The sequence below is a fragment of the Podarcis gaigeae genome, assembly GCF_964106915.1.
Source record: "Podarcis gaigeae genome assembly, chromosome: 9".
NCBI lineage: Eukaryota > Metazoa > Chordata > Lepidosauria > Squamata > Lacertidae > Podarcis > Podarcis gaigeae.
The window spans coordinates 5,310,440-5,331,925 of record NC_139685.1 but is presented as its reverse complement, the minus strand read 5'-3'; the positions used below and the strand labels follow the sequence as shown (position 1 = coordinate 5,331,925).

Below are 21,486 nucleotides of genomic sequence, written 5' to 3'. Positions count from 1 at the left end.
ACTTGTTGTTTTTTGTTTGTGTTTGTTTTTATTGTAGTTGTTTTGTATTTGTATGTTCTTATTGGAAAATTTAATAAATATTATTTTTTTAAAAAAAACATTTGCAGTGTTTTATAAAGTTACATTCATTCCCCTTCCTCTTGCTTCCAGAACCATGGAAAGCCGGGTAGGGGGTGCTGAAGGAAAGAGAAGCAATTCAGAGCACAGCATACTGCGGTGGTGTAGCAAATAAAAGGTAAAGGCGTTTGGTGTTTGGTGCCCAGGCCTTAGCTCTGCTTTATACTAACTTAGACAAGTTGCCCATCTCCATCTTAGTCCAGCATTTTAGCAGCAGCCAGTTAAATGTCTCTAGGAAGCTTACAAGCAGAGCATGAGAGCAACTGCAGTCTCCTAACTCCTAAGAGAAACTTGGTGTGGGTGAGACTGAGGGGTTGAATAGCTTGGCAGGATAAGTGTGACTTGGAGAAGCCCCACATTTTGGAAGCACCAGTTGCCACTGCATTAATACTTAAACTATGAGCGCTGTAGATTGGAATCGGTATTCCAGCTTTTACAAAATACAGCCCCAGATTATAGATGGATAGGTGATATCCATAAAGTTGGGCAAAGGGTGGCATGAAAAGAACACTCTATTTCTCCGTTTTGGTGTCTGTTGTTAAGCCACCATTTTGGTCATAAACTGGAGTGTCATAGCATTATCACTGTATAAACTTTCCATGTGGATGTGGAGAAAGAGGTTGTTGTGCCCACAAGTGGGGTAAACTAGTGAATCTTTATATGGTACGGATCCTTGAGACTATAATAAATAATACATGAGACATTACATATGAATTGATTTTTTAAATAGTTTTTTAATTTCAAATACTGAGCAACACTGGGCCAACTTTTTGGCAGAAATGTTCCTGGAGATAATACAGCCTTTTGATAAGGGTTTCTGCTCTATTCATGGAGGTTTTACTTGAGGGCTGTAATTGCTAGTTGTTGGGCGAATAGTCCCTTTGTTAGATCATTACGAGAAAGCTAGAGCTTGCAGATTAAATTGTGGATGTATTCTGACTGTGGCAGATGTTGAAAGAGCAAGAAGAACTGGGTGGTGAGGGGCCGGCTCATGTAGAACAGCACCAAGAAATTATTACATACTTTCACTGAGTAGTAGACATCAATGAAAAACATCTTTTTCATAGGACACCATGTTAAATATAATATACAGACAAACAAACAAGTGAGCAAAGCTTGTAGGTAGAATGTCAGGAGGGCTAAAGCATAGAATGAGGTTTGGTGTGTGAGAGATGCTCATAAGAAGACTGATTTTTTTACTGTGTTCAAAGCAAGAGAAAGAACAAGGAAATAGTAGCTTTGCTGGAGAAATGTGATGCAAGGTGTGTTTTCCGCCCTGGGCTCCTTTGGGAGGAAGGGTGGGGTAGAAATGTAATGAATAAACTAACGAATAATAACTTCTACTTTGCCTCAGTTTTCTCCCATGAGCAACCCGGCAAAAATATAGCAAATTGACAAGGGAGAGTGCTGCAGTCCAGGTTGGGTAAAGCAGTATGGGAGCAGCTAGCAGCCTCTCTAAATGAATCCAGGGCTTGACAATTACTCAAGGAACTAAAGCTGTAATCTCAGAGCCTTTGTCCATTCAGGTTTTCAGAATTCTTAGAGAACAAGAGTAGAGGCAAGCAAATCCCTCCCTCTACAAAGAGAGGGAAAGAGGACCCAGGCAACTGCTGTGTCAATAGCATAATGTCAATAATGTCAATAGTTGGAAATGTTCTTGCTAATCTGATAACCCTAGTAGTCTTTACTTGGACTTTGTCATTTTAAGGCATTGTGCAACTGTACTCATTATATTGCCTATTTTATGGTTTTGTTTTTTACCTTTTAATTTTAATCTGCTGTTATAATTCTTCTCTGTTTTACGTACATCATAAAATGAAGTTTTAAAAACTTTCAAGAAAGAAAGAAAGCTGGACTCAGAAAAGTACATGCATTACAAAGAGCTGGCTAGGGTTTCTCAACAATAATTTATGCCTGAGTAACTGTATCTTCTTTTTAAATATAGTTACTAGCCTGGGTAGCTAAGGAGAATGCTGTAGATATGGTATACCTTGTGAAAAGTCTTCTTCCCCACCCATACTATTATTGATGAGCTGGCAAAATGTGGGCAAGATTGTGCTATTGTTAAGTAAATTTGCAGCTGTTTGGTAAGCTATAGTAAGCTGTTTGGTAAGAGTGCCCATCTGTGGTGAATATTGACAAGTTGGGTGCCATAGTCTTGGGCTCAGTGGCTTTCAACATAGTTAATAAATGACATGGATGAAGGAGTAGAGGGGATCCTTATCAAATTTGCAAGTGACATCAAACTGGTAGAGGTACCTAACAATCTTAAAGACAGAAACAAAATTTCAGAATTATCATGATGGGATGGAGAACTGTGCCAAAAGTAAAGATTGGTCTAACAGATTATATAAAGTTCTGCATTTGGTTAGGCAGAATCAGGTGGACAAATGTTGAGTGGAATATACTGAGCTTTATTTACAACAGTGCATGTGGGAAGAGGTTTTAGTAGACCACAAGTTAAATGTGAGTCACCAGGGCAATATGATAGCTAAGAAAGTTAATGTAACTCTGTGCTTCATCAACAGAATTATAGCCATCAGATCTTTAGAAGTAATGGCACCTGTTTATTCTGCTTTGGTCAGATCTCACCTAGAATTCTGTGCCGAAACTGGGTACCATAGTTTAAGAAGAATACCAGTGCAGGGGCACTGGAAAGTGTCTGGAGGAGTGTGACAAGGTTGCTGAAGGCCCTGGAAAGATTAAAGGAGTTGTATACATTTGGCCTAAAAAAGAAATGAAGAGGCAATTTGATAGCTATCTTTCAACATTTGAAGGTGTTATGAGTTTAGATGTGTGTGTGTCAATGTGTTAAACTGGGTGTTAGCCCTCTCTAATCCCTGGATCCAGAAATGTTAAAATCTGTTCAAGCCAAGCTTGCTTCCTGGCAAATGATCGCCTGGCCCTAAAGGGAGCAAACGATTAAGGGGCTCTGTGCGAGGCAGCAAATAGGTGGGGGGCACAACAGACAATGCTGAATTTGACATGGAGCTTCGGCTCTGTGATGTGAACTTAGAAATAAAGCAGCAAGCAGAAGAGAGTCAGAGAGCAGCGTTTGATGTCTGTTTGAATCCAAGGCTGTGGCGATAGGAGTTAATGCTGCAAGCCCCTCCACCGTAGGCTCAGGTTATATATGTGTAAATAAACCTATATCATAAAGGCACCACAGTCTCCTCTGTGCCTCATTTCAAAGGAACTGGTTCAAATGTCAGGAGAACAAATTTTGACTAAATATTAGAAAAATGTTCAATGTGTGTATGAGCAGTTTGACAGTGAGACAAAGTGCCCTGGAAAGTTGTGAACTTTTTGTTTGCTATGTGGTCATGCAGCCTGTAGTTAAAAACCTTTGAGGTGGATGCAGTACCAGAAAATTACTTGCGCTGGCTGGGATTCAGACTAGATTGGCCTTGAAGCCCCTTCCAGCCTTGTGATTCTATAGCCTAGAATAGCTTCCCTCAACCTGGTGCCCAGCAGAGATGTTTTAAATATCAGCTCCCGTTAGCCCCCAGTCAACACAGCCAGTTGGCCAGGTATGGTGAGAGTTGTTTAGGCTCATCTTCAGCTAGGGAATGAGGGATATTTTCTTTATAATAACCTCCACTGATTTTCTGCAAATCAAGTCTCTTTGCTCTTTCTTGTAGAGAAAATGTTTTGTCCACATAAAGGTTTTAAAATCCAGTTTTAGCACTTCTCAGTATTTTCAGTCAGTAACAATCAAGTGCTTCATAGAGGTCATTAAGTTATTGATGGCAGTGAGTATGGAAATTGTGCATCGTGGGAAATGCTAATGATTAATAGGTATATAAATGCCTTAAATAAATAATTGAAAAGAGTAGTGTACAGTATTAGAGAAAATCTTGATTGAGCATTCATATCGTAGAGTGGCTGTTAGCTCTAGAAGAGAAATTAACTCTCAGTGTAGGTTAGCTGGTGGGGGATACAATTTTATGGCTGTGTGGTTCCCTTTTCTTACTTACTTTAACTCATAGGGAGGGGCTTTTCAACTACTAGTTCTGCAGTTACAGGTGGGTAGCTGTATTGGTCTGCCGTAGTCGAAACAAAATTAAAAAAATCCTTCCAGTAGCACCTTAGAGACCAACTAAGTTAGTTATTGGTATGAGCTTTTGTGTGCATGCAAGGTATCTGAAGAAGTTTGCATGCTCACGAAAGCTCATACCAATAACAAACTTAGTTGGTCTCTAAGGTGCTACTGGAAGGAATTTTTTTTTTATTTAGTTCTTCAGTGATTATTCTGGAGGGATTCTGTTGTATATCGGTACTTTTGCTGTCACTATACTTGAAAATCTGTTTTGATGTGATTTGACCTTAGACCTTATCTATGTATCTAATCTTCAAATCCTGCACCAGTGCTGGTTGTTTTCTATGCTGTGAAACTTGTTAATAACAGTACAGTGGTACCTCAGGTTACATACGCTTCAGGTTACAGACTCCGCTAACCCAGAAATACCGGTAGTATCTCGGGTTAAGAACTTTGCTTCAGGATGAGAACAGAAATCGTGCTCCGGCGGCGCGGCAGCAGCGGGAGGCCCCATTAGCTAAAGTGGTGCTTCAGGTTAACAACAGTTTCAGGTTAAGAACAGACCTCCAGAACAAATTAAGTTCTTAACCCGAGGTACCACTGTAGAATTTATGAAGAGTTGCTGTTTGGGCATAGTGAAGTAAACTGCTCGTTTGGTAGATTAATTATATTTTGCTATGTTATTATTTGCATGTAAATTGTTATTTCTTTGCTGCACTGATATGTTGAGGACATTTTTGTGACACTTAGAATCATGGAATTGTAGAGTTGGAACCCAAGGGTCTGCTGGTGAGAGAGGGGGAATTTAGTTTTAATTAAGTTACTTTATTTTTTACAGTGGTTCCATGCACAGTAAGTCCACAACTTAAACACAATTTACTTGTGTGCATTCAGCTTTACATGCTTGGGAAAATTAATAAATAAAAAGGGGGTGGGCACCCAGGAAAAATGACTTTGGCAATCCCACCCGTCAATAAACCCAATGTGTTTTGACTGTACACGATTTTGGCTTTAGGCATGATGCCCATAACATAAACCCCGGGAAAGTTGCAGGCATGCTTTGTTTGTTTATTCAGTGGGGGAAGTATAACAGTGTAATGAAATTGCATTAGCATCCTTAACTCGGCTTCTGTATTTACTTATTATTGGATACCTAATAATTCATTCATATATATATATATAGATAGATATAGATATAGATATAGATATAGATATAGATATAGGATGCTGAAGAGCAATCAGTGTTCAATAATACTGAGCTTCTGAGTTGCAGGGTTTTTTTCTCAAGCAGGATGATAAAAGAAATAGGGGAAAGAATATTTCTAACAGGGTATAGCATTAAACCATGGGCATCACCAGGATTTTTGTTGAGGGCAGGACTTTTGTTAGAGCGGACAGAACTGATGTGATTGGTCAGTTGGTTAAGTATTTCTATTCTTTTACTTGATCTAGGCTACACCCCGCCTTGGCTACACCCATGCATTAAACCAGGGGTCAGCAACCTTTTTCAGCCGTGGGCTAGTCCCTCATCCCTCATACCATGTGGTGGGCTGCACTATATTTTGAATGAAAAGAAATGAACGAATTCCTGTGCCCCACAAATAACCCAGAGATGCATTTTAAATAAAAGCACACATTCTGCTCATGTAAAAACATGCTGATTCCCGGACCGTCCGCTGGCCGGATTTAAAAGGCGATTGGGCGGGATCTGGCCCCCGGGCCTTAGGTTGCCTACCCCTTCATTAAACCCTTGTATGCAGCTAGCTTTCAGTCTTAAGATGGCAATAGATGGAACTATTGCAGAGAAGAATGATTAGATCATAATTGTGTCTTGTTAAAAGAGATCATACAGAGTCATGCAAGGGCAGAGAAGCAATGAAGACTGCATTTGGAAATACTGTGTGCATTTCAAGTTCCTTTTTTCAGCTTTGGTCAGTTGTCTGTTTTCCGAAGTACATAAATAAACTGGGACTTTCTGCTTTGTCGTTTTTTTTAAATAGACTGCAAACTTCCTGGAATTTCTGACTCGTTTTGACACCAAGCATGTTCTCTGCTACCAGCAGAATTTGTATGCCACTCAGCTGCTGAAAGCACACATCTGCAACTAGAACAATAAACCCACTGAAAGCAAAAATAAAAATAAAAATTTCAAGATGAGTGCCATGTTGTCATGGTTTTCGATATGTGGCACACACTTAAACATTGTCTACCCAGAAGTAACTCTTATTGAATTAAGTGGGGCTTACTCAGGTGGCGTTGTGGGTTTAACCATAAAGCTTAAGGCTTGCGGATCGGAAGGTTGGCGGTTCGAATCCCTGCGATGGGGTGAGCTCCTGTTGTTCGGTCCCAGCTCCTGCCAACCTGGCAGTTCGAAAGCATGCCAGTGCAAGTAGATAAATAGGTACCACTCTGGCGGGAAGGTAAACGGCATTTCCGTGCACTGCTCTGGTTCGCCAGAAGTGGCTTAGTCATGCTGGCCACATGACCCGGAAGCTGTATGCCAGCTCCCTCGGCCAATAAAGCAAGATGAGTGTGCTGGACCCGGGGGAAAGGTACCGTGAGCGTAGTCTGAGTCCACATGAAGAGGGGCGAGGTCCGAGGCGGAGAGCCGGGCGGGGAACAGGAACGCTGGAACAGGAGGCTGAGCAGGGAACAGGAACACCGGATGGTCAGGAACAAGAGGCCGAGCAGGGATCAGGAACACAGGAAGGTCCGAAGCCAACAACGACGTTGCTCCCGCAACCTGGGACCGGGCTGACTGGGCTTTTATCCTCTTCTAAGGCCAGGGGCGGTCCCGGCCCCCAGGAGCCCCGCCTCCTCTGGCCTTAAGGCGAGCACTCCTCCTGGGAGCAACCAGTTCCCTTCGCCTCTCTGCCCTAAGCCTCTGCAGATTAGGAGAGGCCAAAGGGTTACTGGGCCCTGGAGGAGGCTCACCTGTAGCCACTGAGTCCTCAAGCCCCTCTGGGGCCAGAAGGGTTTCACCTGGGGCCAGCTCCTGGTGCTCTGCCACAGGTGCAGGCTCTTCAGCATCTAGGCCTTGCCCCAGTTCAGCCGGCCCTGGAGGCGGGGACTCCTGTGCAGGCTGGGATTCCTCTGGTTCATCCTCTGAATCGGAATCCCAGGCCATCACAATGAGCACCGTAACCCCAGAGTCAGACACGACTGGACCTAATGGTCAGGGGTCCCTTTACCTTTACCTTACTCCCAGGCAGCTGGGTCTAATGGAGGTCATAGGAGTGCGGTGAAGTCATTCTGGTTTTCTCCCCCCTCTCCTCTCTTGCAAAGATATTGTGGAACGTTCAGCATTGCAGTTTTACACCTAAGTTAACTGAAAAGTGTCCTGCTTTGGTTCAGAAGAGGTCGAATCTGCCACGGATTGGATGCCTCTATTTTCATTGAAATGCTGGAGGGTGTGAGATTCTACTATAAAGTACATTACTCAGAAGCAGACCACACCAGTGGCATAGCGTGGGGGGTGCAGGGGGGGCCGGCCGCACCGGGCGCAACATCTGGGGGTTAGGGTTAGGTTAGGGTTAGGGGGCGCAAATCCATGGGTTAGGGGGTGCAAATTACTTGCCTTGCCCTGGGTGCTGACAACCCATGCTACGCCACTAGACCACATTGAATTCCATGGTAATTGCTCCATGATAACTATGCACAGCCTCGTAGCCTGAATTGGTTAGCCTTAACTCAGGACTTCTTTACAGGGCCTCCCCATAAACTTCCACTTATGGGAAACAGATTTATTATGGCTAAGGTACCTTGGGTTACAGTCACTTTCCTCAGATGCACCATTCTTGGTAATCCATAAAAGCTTATGCAGTAATACATTTTCTAGCCTTTAAAGTGCTACTGGACTCTTGTTGGTTTCTGCTGTAAGCTAGGACTAGTGGGCTACCCCTTTGACTGAAAGTGTACCAGAAACCAAAACAAAAATGGAGCAGGGTGTGTACTGACTGTGCAGTATGAGGAGGGTGAGTGAAGGAGATTATGGTTTGTTTTAGGCAATCCCTGCCCCCACTGCTTGGTGAGAATGAATGCTGGCTTTTGGTTCCAGGTCCACAGGAAAGACTTCCCTCCCTTGCTTTTTGTTTGCCATCTTTGCTTCCCTCCTCCACCCCATCACTGTTCTTGAAACTTTCCTTTTGCTGCTGAATCCTATGCATGTTTACTCAGAAATAAGTACTTCATTCAGGGAGGCTTGTTCTTTGGTAATGTCTACAGCTGAAATCTCTATATTGGGATGGGGCCGGGGGTATTCTTTATAACTAGGGTGGGAAGTTTATTAGGCCCTTTGTTAACAGTATTCTGTAGCATTTTGTAAGCGCCAGCACTCTGAACTATGCTTGGAAAGAAACCAGAATTCAGTGGAGCTTTTAAGTACAGTGGTACATCGGGTTACAGATGCCTTAGGTAACAGTCTCCGCTAACCCAAAAATAGCACCTCGGGTTAAGGACTTTGCTTCAGGATGAGAACAGAAATTGCGCGGCGGCAGCGGGAGGTCCCATTAGCTAAAGTGGTGCTTCAGGTTAAGAACAGTTTCAGGTTAAGAACGGACCTCTGGAATGAATTAAGTTCTTAACTCGAGGTACCACTGTACTGGCAAAATGGTTCTCAGTACTCAATTCAAGTTACTAGTGTGCAACAGTCTAAGCTTGACCAGTTTCTCTGTTTCCAGAAAACAGATCAGTGTTTGTAGGCTGTATCAAATTAGATAATGCATTACATGTAAATTGGTGTTGGTGTATGTTAATGAAATGATATCTCTAATGTGCTCATTTTGTAAATTTCAGAACAATGACTTCAGAAGAGACATTGTGGCCTGTCCCAATGAAAGCTATTGGAGCACAGAACCTACTGACAATGCCTGGAGGTGTTACCAAGTCAGGATACCTGCACAAAAAAGGAGGAACTCAGTTCCAGCTCTTAAAATGTATGTTGGAAAACAAGGATGTGCCAACCTCAAATGCTTTAGTTCCAAACTGTGATAAAGTATGTGCTTATATTTGTATGGCGGCTATATCTGCACTAGGTCAAAGTGGACTAGACTTAATTTTACTGGCATGCCTTATTTCACTATCTGTTTTTAGTGCAGTAAATGTACACTCATCCCCACATCCTATTGCTGAGCTTTTGTTGCAGCTGTGTAGAATGTGGTTGAGTCGTCAGCCAATGAAGTCTGCTGCAGATGTAACACTAGCTCCCTGCAAAATAGGGTTTGCAAACCAGGTACATGTGTTAGTAGCATGTCCCTTTTCTGGTACAAATGTCCCCTCCTTTCCCTAGTTGGCTTTATGGCTACTTCTGCACTGAATCTGATGCTAACTAGATTCTTGTTTAAGCAGTTTCCAGGGTGGAAAGGAGGGAGGGAGCATGTGTTTCAGGGGCAGGTATCTGACTTGCAAAACCATTCACAAGGAGCCAGGATTGTGTTTTCACTGACATTTATAAAATACTACTTTGCCCCACGTAGGGAGTATTTGGGATGGGAAGGGGGAAGACCGCTGGCATCCCCTCGCATTGTGATAGGCATCTGGAAATGCTAGAGATCCGAAGTCCATCAGTGTTGATGTAAGCAAGTAAATTTTTTTTTGTAATCTAATAATACATGAAGTCCCTTTCCCCCCTTTTCTTTCCATGTCCTTGATATTGGTCCAGGGCCACTGAGGTTTGTGATTATCCATAAGGGATGTATTTACTACTTTAAGAGTAGCACTTCGGCAGCTCCTCAGGGTGCCTTCTCACTGAAGGGCTATAATAGGTAAGTGGAAATATGGTTTATCCTATTGCAGTATTTCATCATGATAGAAATGAAGTTTTTCTCCCTACCTTATGATACTAGAACTCTTGGGGCCATCCAGTGAACGTTGGAAGATTCAGGAGAGTCAAACTACTTTTTCACGTAGCCCATAGCTAAATTATGGAATTTGCTCCCATAAGATGCAGTGATGGCCATCAGTGTGGATGACTTTAAAAGAGCATTAGTCATATTCATGGAGCGTCTGTTTATCAATGTATTTTAATTGTTGAATTTGCTTTGGAAGCTGCCTAGAGAGCTTATGGTATGGAGTAGCTATATAATAAATTCAATTAATAATGCATGAATTAGCTTCGCAATACAAGGTTATTTGTGTTCTCACCAGCATGGATTTATGAATTGTTGTTGTAATTATTTACATATATTTAAGCCTTAATATAGTTCCCACAGTGTGGCTTGTTTTGCATTTGCATTTTGTTTTACGCTTGTGTAGTACTTGCCTATTTAGGAGAATGCTTCATGCTGCTGATGAAGTCGGCTGTAGTCCACAAAGAAGCATGCCATAATAAATGTATTTTAAGGTGGTTGCAAGGCTCTTGGCTGCAACAATTAACATGGCTTCCCCTTTGGAAACTATTTCATGTGGTCCTCCTAATTTGTGGAGGTTGTTTCCACCTGTAGTTTAGTAGGGTTACATTTTTATAGCTCTTTGAGACAAAGCAGAACAGATGTTGTGTTGTGCATTGATTTGGTTGGTCTTTGGGACAGAAAAGTCTATATGCAATTGTGGTGTGTCAATTTTGCTATCTTTATAAACATGATTTTAGCTTAAAAATAATTTCATTGTTACACAGGGTTATGCGGGCAGCAGAAGAAACAACATCAAACAATGTATTTCCTTTCAAGTTGGTTCACATTAGCAAAAAGCATAGGACCTGGTTTTTTTCTGCCGCCTCTGAAGATGAGAGAAAGGTGAAATAAAATTTATTATCTAAATACGATATTTGAAAGGCAATCAACGCTATGTTCCTAGCCCTGTCTACCAGTACTGTAGTGGCAAATTCAGAAGTTTAGGGTCTCTTCATGATAATCACAGTTATGCCCCCTCACAGCCATAATTATATACTAATAATTGTGAAAAGCAGAGTGATATACTTTTAATTTTATTTTCCCTTTTTCCTATTTTAATTCTTTATAGGTAAAATAGTAAGGATAGTATTTTTCCTAATGGCCCAGTAAAAAACCAAAAAGCCCTACATTTCAATATTCTACTCCAACAGCAGACCCACTAGGATAAATAACATGATTTTTAAATGTATAGAATAATTGTATTTTATTATTAATAATTTAATTGAGCCAAAATTATTGTTAATTTTATACTCCTCTTTCATAATTTTTAAAATAAATGCCTTTATGCAAGATCTGTTTGTTTTGTATTGATACTGACCCCCCCTCACCCTATGCTCCTTCCTCACAAGCAAGCAAAGGCCTGCAATCCTATTCCCACTTAAATTAGATAAAGGTAAAGGGACCCCTGACCATTAGGTCCAGTCGTGACCGACTCTGGGGTTGCGGCGCTCATCTCGCTTTATTGGCCGAGGGAGCCGGCGTACAGTTTCCGGGTCATGTGGCCAGCAGTAAATACAAAGAGACTTAATTCTGAGTAGTCATGTAGACCACTGTATTGTATGTTAACTATATGGTGAACTCTTAGAGGCTTCCTGGACTTCAGCTACCTATTACGTAGCAGCATTTGCAAAAAATACTTTTAGAGACGACCTTACCTCAAACAAAACCACTTGAGGTGATTGAGGGAAGGGCAAAAGTTGGTCTTTAGAACTACTGAGATTTGGAAGACTAGAAAATGAAACAGAAGCAGGAAGGGAAAGTGCACTAGAGCGGAGGGGAAAACAGTAGCTCTTTAGGATCCCAGTAGGGTGTCCAAATAACTCACTTATCATTCCCAGTTCTAACTTCACTCATTGGCTAAAAACACTGAAAGATGGGAGCAGCCAGGCTGGCATATGCCACAGAAATTGCTTAGACGGGTGCCTGAATAATTTTCTTCATCACTTTCCTTCTAGTAGGGTGAGAGGTTTACTACTTCCTTTTTAAAAAATGAAAGCTCAGGGTCTGTACTGCATTGCAGGCATGGGCCATAGTGCAGTTGTATCATTCGTACTATTAAAAATCTGGCCATGGGGTGAGGTTGGCCCATGTGAGATTACTCCCCTGTATAAATCTTGTATAATAGTTGCTTTGGAAATACAAATTAGTTAATAGAATGTTACATGCTTCATAGCTGTTTGTGCAGTTATACAGTGGTGCCCCGCAAGACGAACGCCTTGCAAGACGGAAAACCCGCTAGACGAAAGGGTTTTCCGTTTTGGAGGCGCTTTGCAAAACGAATTTCCCTATGGGCTTGCTTCGCAAGACGAAAATGTCTTGCAAGTTCCTGCGGGTTTTTCCCCCCTTTCCCCCCCTTTTCCTAAGCCGCTAAGCCGCTTATCAGCTGATCCGCTGATAAGCTGCTTAACAGCTGATCGCTAAAAGCCGCTAAACCGCTAATAGCGCTAATCCGCTAAGCTGTCAATGGGCTTGCTTCGCAAGATGAAAAAACCGCTATATGAAGCGCCTCACGGAACGAATTAATTTTGTCTTGCGAGGCACCACTGTATCTTGGAAACATACCTGTTTCAAAATGCTTGTTGCTTAAAAATCTTACCAAATAATGCATCATTTGTCTTTCAGGACTGGATGGCCTCACTTAGAAGAGAAATAGATCACTACCATGAGAAGAAGGAAACTATTACTGACTTAAGGTCTGCACATGCTGGCACAGGCATCATGGCAGAAGAGTGACAAGGAACTTGCCTTAAGCCGCCTTCCTCAGTCTGGTGCTTTCAGAAGCTTTGGGCCAACTCCTTTTTTCTCAGACCATTGGCCATGCTAGCTGGGGCTGATCTGAGTTGTATTCCAAAACATCTGGAGGGTGCCACACGGGCTACCCCTAAAGTAGGGAGAATAATACATACATACATACATTCTTTTATTATTGGTACCCTGCCCATCTGACAGGGTTGCCCCAGCCACACTGGGCGGCTTCCAACATATATAAAAACATAATAAAACATCACACATTATAAAGCTTCCCTATACAGGGCTGCCTTCAGATGTCTTCTAAAGGTTATATAATTACTCATCTCCTTGACATCTGGTGGGAGGGCGTTCCACAGGGTTGAAGAAGGCTGCTATAAAGTCTAAAATAAGAATGTTGCCTGTTAATACAATATCATTTTGTCAGTAACATAAGATATAAATAGTTTTCCAGTTACTTTGTATTTCCACAATCAATGTGCTCTAGTTTTTCTCTTCCCATAAGTCCAATGTACAAGTGCCATCTCTAAAACATCTCTCTCTCTCTCTCTCTCTCTCTCTCTCTCTCTCTCTCTCTCTAGTGATTCTGGTTCAGATGTTGACAGTTTCTATGGCTCAGTAGAACGACCCATTAATATACACTACTCTCAACATTCAGTGGAAAATTCAGGTAAGAAGATAATCTAGAAGTTCCCTTTTCATAAAGGTGATGTACCTGGTAGACATTTTTCCTGTGGAGTGAGGCAGAGGGAAGAAACTTTCCAGTGGCTGGACCAGATCCTAGGTTCCCCAACAGGGCTACTTTGACAGGTGGGTGGGCCTGCCCACCATCAATCACCTGACTTCACCTTGGATCTTCCTCTGCAGCACAGCTAGCACTCAAATGCTGCTTGCAGTCACTGCTGGTCAGTTGACAGGTGATGACTTCAAGCTCTGCATTATGGAGTTCTCAACATGGAACTCTCCAACACAGCCAATCCCTGCAAGCTTCTTTCACTGGCGATCAGCTGATTGACTGTGGCAGCAAGCCTCTCCTGCCAAGGAACAAACAGGAGCACACGTTAAGTCGCCTGATCATTTGTTGGCAGCCACACTCCTTAGGCACAGCTGCCACCTGTACTTCCACAGACAGCAATGAGTGCAGGAAAACCTCCAAAGTGAATGATGCCCTTTGTGGGAAGGCAACCCTATCCAAATCAGGTTTGACTTAACAGTTGTATTCCACCTTTCCAACAACAATGTCGAGCTCAAAGCTGCTCACAGTAATAGCGATAACGTTTTAAATTAGCAACTGTTATAATCACTATAACCATATCAAAAACATGATAGCATATAAATAAGGCAGAAAACAAACCATAAAAACAAACTGTTAATGCACTTTAATATGAACTCGTAGTGATTCAAAAAAATATCAGAAATGGCACCAGCTCTGGGGCAGTTGATATATTCTCTCTGGGAAGGGAGAATTCACTTTCCCAGGCAGCTAGTTTTTCTTAGGTTTTAGTCTCCACTTCTGTTTCACCCTCAAATAAAGAAACTGATCAAATAAAGAAACGATGTTGTTTTTGGAAGGGTGGGGCAACAGGTTCCAAAGAAGATCCAGATTGTCTATACCTTTTCTCCATGCGAGAAGCTTAGGAGCATCCTTTCCACAGTCCCTTTGGACTGGCTTCCTTCTCTCCTCCCAGGTGCACAAACCCCAGGCAAAGAAGAGCCCTAGAGCTCTTGCCCTTTGGCTCACCCCAGGGAACTTGTACCACTGCCAAGGCATGAACTCTTAAAGGTACATGGAGGGAAAGAGAACAGACAGAGTCCCTAATTAGTAGCAAAGCTCAACATGAATGTATCATGGCTGTCCCTAACATGGTGAACTTCATGTTATGGATCATGAAGAAACAAGTTGAAAATGAAATATCATAGCATTGTTATACAAATCTATAGTGAGACCACACTTGGAATACTGTGCCAGCTCACCTGGAAAACAGGTACTATAGAGCTGGAAAAGGTTTAGGAAATGACAGCCAAAACGATCAAGTAACTAGAGCTCCTATGAGGAAAGGTTGCAAAATCTGGGACTTTTTAGTTTAGAAAAAGGCAATAAGGCGGTGGTACGTGAGAGAGGTGTTCAAGATGATGACTGTTGTGGAGAAAGTGAGGAGAGAGAAGCTTTTCTCCATCTCTCATAACACTCTCATAACCTGGGGTCATCCAATGAAGAATGTTGGAAGATTCAGGACAGGCAAAAGAAAAGCCATCAAATGGCACATAGTTTAAACTGTGGAATTCTACAAGAAGTGGTGATGGTGGTCACCAATGTGAATGGCTTCAAAAGACGGCTAGGCAAATTCCTGAAGGATAAGGCTATGCTGCACTTCCACTGGCGGAGGATGCATGTTGCTGGCCACCACAAGTCAGGAGAGCACTGTTGTAATTGGCCCCTTGTGGAATTCCAGTTGCCCACTGTGAGAATAAGAATCTGGACTAGATGGGCCTTTGTCTTGATCCAGCAGGGCTTCTCTTCTGTCTTTATGTTGGTTGCTTGTCTTTTAAAGGGGCACTGCAGTTTTACCATCCCCAAAGCAAGTTTTGAGAGGCCATGTATAAAGATGTGAGCAGGCATTGTGTCATTTCCAGCCCAATCATGTTTTCCTCTGGCTGGGCAAGCTGCTGCAGAGCCCCTGACGTACTTACAAGTAACTTTGCTGTGCTATTTAATGCATTACCTTGATTTTCAGATTATGACCAGGATGAAGATGATGAATATTTACAGCCAGATAACTCGGATGGTATAAAGTGTGAAGGTATGTGGAACTAGGAAGTTACATCTCCACAGAAACCAGATTGATGATTTTCAGAAATCTGACCAGCCTGTAACTAATTAGTGCAATTTGTTGGTGCAAAGCTTGAAATAAATGAAGAGATTTATTGGTACTTGGTAACAGGAGAAAAACCTTGCGGGTTTAATGAAAATAATATCTATAGCAGGAATGGCTAAAGTTACATTCACCATTGGTAAACCATTTGGCACCCACAGCCCAGCAATGAGTGTGTGTGGAAAGTGGGTGTGACTACCCTAGACTTTCACATGTGCACACTTGCATGAACACATAGCTCCTCATTCTCAGTGTATCACCGCCTCCCTGCCTATCAAATGGGCCAATTCCCATACCTATCAGGACACTGGGTTGGGTAGACAGATTTCAAACTCTCTACCTATCTTAGCATTGTCTACTCTAAACTTTTGCTTTTTGCTGCCACTGATAAAAATCAGGTTAGCATGCCAGAGAAATGTTGATTCCAGTTGGGAGGAAGGCACACAGGAAGAGTCACCTCGTGCACCTTCCTCTTTGTGTAAATCATGCTGCATTCAGCCTGCCAAACTCAGGTGAGCTAAGAGAAGTGCTATGTCTCCCTTCTGGTGAGGAGAGGAGTCTACCCTTCTCCATTCCAGCAATGCTATACTTTAAAGGGCCATCTCAAAGGATGAGTATGTGCATGCAGTTTGTAAGTGATCACCGCTGCAGGTGGCCCTCAGGGTCAAAAAGGGTGCTCACCTCTGTGCTGAAGAAATACATTACTTAAAAAATAATAATAATCCAAATATAAACAAGGAAAAGAAATGATTAACAACACGAACAATGCAACTGCAACTTACATTAAGCATATAATGTATACTTACACAGTGGTACCTTGGTTTTCGAACATAATCCGTTCCAGAAGACTGAGTTCTGAAACTTTTGAAAACTGAAAACTCAGTAGTCGACAGCTAGGCCTCAGGATCTTGCACTCAGCAGAAGCCGCGTGGCATCTTCGACTTCCGAGGCACGTTCGAAAGCCGAAGCATTTACTTCTGGGTTTATGGCATTCAAAAACTGAAATGTTCGTCAACAGAGACATTCAAAAATCGAGGTACCACTGTATAAGCAATCTCAGTTCCCAGCTACACCTGCCACTTTCTAGGCATGCTGCCTTCTATTGTGAGTAATATATTGAGATAAGCTAGATCCTGCTTCTGAATTAAACTAGGTTTCCCAATTAGTCAATCTCACAACCCTTTTAAAAGAACAAATAACTTTCCAAGTCTCCTCAAATGTGACTTGCAACATCTGTGCTGAAGTCTTGATAACTAAAATCTCAAATTGTACCTCTGTCACTCATTCTTCCCACAAAATATAACTTTGGGATACATCCTGAAGTGTCTTTCCTTGCATACCAGATAATGGTTTGGTAACTGATAAGACTCAAAATGAGCACTTGGACTAGAGATGTGGCCTGCTGAGTGATGGCCAGATCTGGACCATGTCCCTTCCTTCTCTGTCACTCCCAGGGTCTGTGACTTACTCTAAATTACATACTAAATGGACTGTAATGCCACTAACGCCTTGAATACAGTTTTTAAAGTGGTTGTTGTCACTTGTTCTAATTTCTGCATCTCTGTCGTCTATTTGTGCCTCGTGGCATTTCCCCCTCTCTCCCATCTACAATTTAAATGACCTTTAAATAAATTTGTCAGATTCTCCTCTGAGTAGAAGACACTTCCATTTAAATGACGGGCTTGTTCTGCTTCTTTTTTACACAGATCATGTGGTATCTCCACCAGTGTACCCGCCTCCTCCGGTTCCATCGCCGGGAAAAGCTTTCTTTCCAGAGACAAAAGCACACTCGTTCTCTGGCAGGTGTGGTGTGCCGGTGCTTCCGGCGCCCTCCCTGAAAAAAAGCTTAACGGATGTGAGGCCTGAAGTCCTCTTAAGCAGGAGGGGAGAATTCCCTTTTCAGTGCCAAGCAGAGCATGATGTGAGACCCCACCCAGCACGTCATCAAATCACTAACCAGGGTCCACCAGTGCCTCCTATTCCTCTGGCCAAAAAGCCCACCTACCTCACAGAGAGTTGCTCTTCCTCAGGTATACGTCTGCCACTGACCTGCACTTTACGTACTGCTGAAGAGAGTCAGAGGTTTAAAGAGAAAAAACTTCCTGCGCAAGTGCCTCCTTCATTGCCAAGCACCAAGCCCAAATTACCACAGTATCTTGTGACTCCACTGGTAAATACCCAGGCACCAAGGAAACCTGGACTTTTGACACCAAAAATACCAGCTAAGCCTCAAGTGCCTTGTGAGAAACCACGTGTGCCTGTTTCTAAACCAGAGAATCCTTTGCCTCCACAGTAAGTTGGAAAACAAATGTGTATTGATCATGTTGGAGATTCTGATGTTAATTCAATTAATGTGGTAGTAATTCATTTGCCATTCCCCCAAATCCTTGCCTTGGAATGGAAAGCTGCCAGAGCAGTCTTGCAAACAATTTGCTGAGTTACCAACCTACAAATAATGCTCACAGTCTGCTTATAGATAAACGTGTGAATAGGAAAAAAAAACTTTTAAAAGCCCCTTATAACCTCAGATTTTAGTGGGGGGGGGGGGAATGGATTAAAAAACTAAGTTGTGCCAGGAATGCAAAATTTAAAAACACAACACAAAGGGAAAACATTTGTGAAAAATTTTTCTTACTATTTTTTCTGTTGATGTAACATCAGAGGTGGCAGAAGAACATAATTTTTTTAAGCCCCTGCTTGCTGCTGCTGCTTCACAGATTCTAACAAATGGCAAAATACTGCAGTTTTTCCAGGCTGCTGACTAAACCCCTGTCTTGGTTGCCTGAATTCGATTCCTGATTGATTGGTGACTGTATTTGTGGTCCCCTAATCCTAATTAATGGGATGCGGGTGGCGCTGTGGTCTAAACCACTGAGCCTAGGGCTTGCCGATCGGAAGGTCGGCGGTTTGAATCCCCACGACGGGGTGAGCTCCCGTTGCTTGGTCCCAGCTCCTGCCAACCTAGCAGTTCAAAAGCACGTCAAAGTGCTAGTAGATAAATAGGTACCACTCTGGTGGGAAGGTAAATGGTGTTTCCGTGCACTGCTCTGGTTTCGCCAGAAGCAGCTTAGTCATGCTGGCCACATGACCCAGAAAAACTGTCTGCGGCTCCCTCAGCCAATAAAGCGAGAAGAGCACCGTAACCCCAGAGTCGTTCGTAACTGGACTTAACTGTCAGGGGTCCTTTACCTTTAATGCTAATTAAACATCTGGAATGGCTTTAGATAGTTAGCTTTCAGACATTTTTCCCAGGCATTCTAGGGTCCCTTGAAAGTTTTACTGGGAGTTTCTCAATGGAAGATCAACAATGGTGAGCAAAGTGACTTGTCTGCTTTTGCCAATTTTTGCCTGCTGTGTGCAGCCACAAGTGTTACATGTGTATTTATTGGTTGCATTGCATTATTCAATTCATATGCTTCAGTTATGAAGACTCAGTAGATCTATCCCAGGCTCAGTTCATATGAAGCACTGGGCATATGTGAATCTCCTTACGTAATCTGTTAACGATGTAATATTTCCTTTCTAATTTCAGTTTAGACTCTGCTTCTCCTAGAAGATCTTCTCCAGACGGACAAAGTTTCCGAGTTGCCTCATTTGAGAATCCACTATTGCCTTCAAAATCAGACTTATCTGGGGAAGAGTCCGATGGTGACTATGAAAAGGTAAGGCAGCTCATTCCATAAGATTGCTCTGCTTTATACAGTCCTATCCTGTTGGCTGGTACCAGAACCCTGATATACCTTGTATTTGGAATTGATGGGCAAATCATCTAATGATCTTTAAACAAGCAGAATGGCTTCATATGTTACTGAGTGGCTACAGCAAAAGCACTTGTAAAGTAGGAGTATACACTAAATTCACATGCAGCTCACCATGACATTGCCTTTGCATGAAAAAATTGCAGTGGTATTATTTATTATTAAAGGTAAAGGTAAAGGTACCCCTGCCTGTACGGGCCAGTCTTGACAGACTCTGGGGTTGTGCGCCCATCTCACTTAAGAGGCCAGGGGCCAGCGCTGTCCGGAGACACTTCCGGGTCACGTGGCCAGCGTGACATCGCTGCTCTGGCGAGCCAGAGCCGCACACGGAAACGCCGTTTACCTTCCCGCTGGTAAGCGGTCCCAAGTCCTAGGCGCTGAGGCTTTAACCCACAGCGCCACCTGCGTCCCTATTATTTATTATTATTATTTATTAAATTCATATGCCACCCTTCATCTGAAGATCACAGGGCAGTTTACAGTCTAAAGTTTTTGGACACCCGACTCCCACCAGCCCCAGCCAGGATAGCCAGTGGTCAAGGATGATGGGAGGTGTAGTCCAGAAACATCTGGAAAATCAATGCAGTAGGAATGTTGTAAAGTGTGTCACAGTATTCAAGTATGCAGTCCATAGTGTTTGAAAATGTGGGCTTGTACTTGCAGCAAGTAGCAGATTAGGACAAGAAAGTAATCGCAAGTGTAAGTAGTGGCAAATGGCTTATGACCGCCACTGTTGACCTGAAGGGTACAGCTGGCTAGCCGTCTCTCAGTCCACAGCCTCAAGCCCCTTAAAGATCTAGCTCCAGAAGGTAAGCAGGGAGCCCACCCTTACTCACCCTGGACAATAGATCCTACCAATGCCAACCAAGTCCGGTTGTGAACTGTTGCCACATGATAAGCCCACTCAAGTGGGGTGGGGGAAGGCCAAGCATTTGGTAGATGTATGCAGGATGTTGATTCCGTAAGTGGCTGCAGACAAAGTCTCGTGGTGATTACAGTCCTAAGAGACATGGAGGAGGGACAGAGTTTGGCAGCAGCAGCCCCAAGTCCATGCTTGGTGGCAACTCACCCTCCTGCAAGCCTGGCACAAAGAGGGCACTCTGCCAGGCTTTTATTGAGTGCTAAGTCAAGAGATGCGGGTGGCGCTGTGGGTAAAAGCCTCAGCGCCTAGGACTTGCCGATCGAAAGGTCGGCGGTTCGAATCCCCGCGGCGGGGTGCGCTCCTGTCGCTCGGTCCCAGCTCCTGCCAACCTAGCAGTTCGAAAGCACCTCCGGGTGCAAGTAGATAAATAGGGACCGCTTTCTAGCGGGAAGGTAAATGGCGTTCTGTGTGCTGCGCTGGCTCGCCAGATGCAGCTTGTCACGCTGGCCACGTGACCCGGAAGTGTCTGCGGACAGCGCTGGCTCCCGGCCTCTAGAGTGAGATGAGCGCACAACCCTAGAGTCTGTCAAGACTGGCGCGTACGGGCAGGGGTACCTTTACCTTTACCTTTTTAAGTCAAGTTACAAAATTGTTGGTACTGCGGCATCTGCCTTTTATTATTTTGGGGCAGTATTCTGCATTTCCTGTAACTTGGCATTGAAGACATATAGTAATAAAAACTTGTGTTGATGAAGTGCCAGCCAACTCATAATTCAACTCTCATAATGTTACCCTAATATCACATGTGCTTCCCTATGTGTGTGATTTGGGCTTGATCCACAGATGGGTGTGGTCACGTGTGATCATAAAGTTGCTTTTGATAGGCATTTACCTATTGTACTCTTTTTATTCTTTTGGCTTGACAACCCTTTTTTTTCATACAGGTTGAGCTGCCTAATTCAGTATTTGTGAACACCTCTGAATCCCTTGAAGTTGAAAGGTAAAATACGTTTATTGCAAGCCGTTGTGGTATGTTGATATTTCCTAGTGCTTGCTGCAAAAATCAGTCAGAAAAAGGGATGGAAAACTGAGGGGAAATAGCTGCTGGCAAAGGGCTGAAAACCAGAATTCTGGGCACTTGATACGTACTGATATGTACTATTGTAGTATTGATTATTGGGTGCCGAGAGCTTTGAAGATG

At 43.1% G+C, this 21,486-nt stretch overlaps 1 protein-coding gene across 4 annotated transcripts in view; it reads left to right on the top strand.

The window, feature by feature from the left end:
• Nucleotides 1-21,486, top strand: part of SH3BP2 (SH3 domain binding protein 2) — a 30,752-nt gene that overhangs the window by 6,544 nt on the left and 2,722 nt on the right. For 3 of the 4 annotated variants that reach the window (XM_083698323.1, XM_083698324.1, XM_083698322.1), the window contains exons 2-10: nucleotides 8,951-9,090; nucleotides 9,816-9,918; nucleotides 10,770-10,887; nucleotides 12,667-12,737; nucleotides 13,374-13,462; nucleotides 15,528-15,593; nucleotides 17,372-17,957; nucleotides 19,198-19,327; nucleotides 21,230-21,285. In XM_083698323.1, the coding sequence (XP_083554449.1) occupies nucleotides 8,955-9,090; nucleotides 9,816-9,918; nucleotides 10,770-10,887; nucleotides 12,667-12,737; nucleotides 13,374-13,462; nucleotides 15,528-15,593; nucleotides 17,372-17,957; nucleotides 19,198-19,327; nucleotides 21,230-21,285 (1,355 nt within the window). In that variant the 5' untranslated portion in view covers nucleotides 8,951-8,954. Of the gene's footprint in view, nucleotides 1-8,950; nucleotides 9,091-9,815; nucleotides 9,919-10,769; nucleotides 10,888-11,564; nucleotides 12,224-12,581; nucleotides 12,738-13,373; nucleotides 13,463-15,527; nucleotides 15,594-17,371; nucleotides 17,958-19,197; nucleotides 19,328-21,229; nucleotides 21,286-21,486 lie in introns of those variants that run through there. The other variant, XM_083698325.1, reaches the window with a different exon arrangement.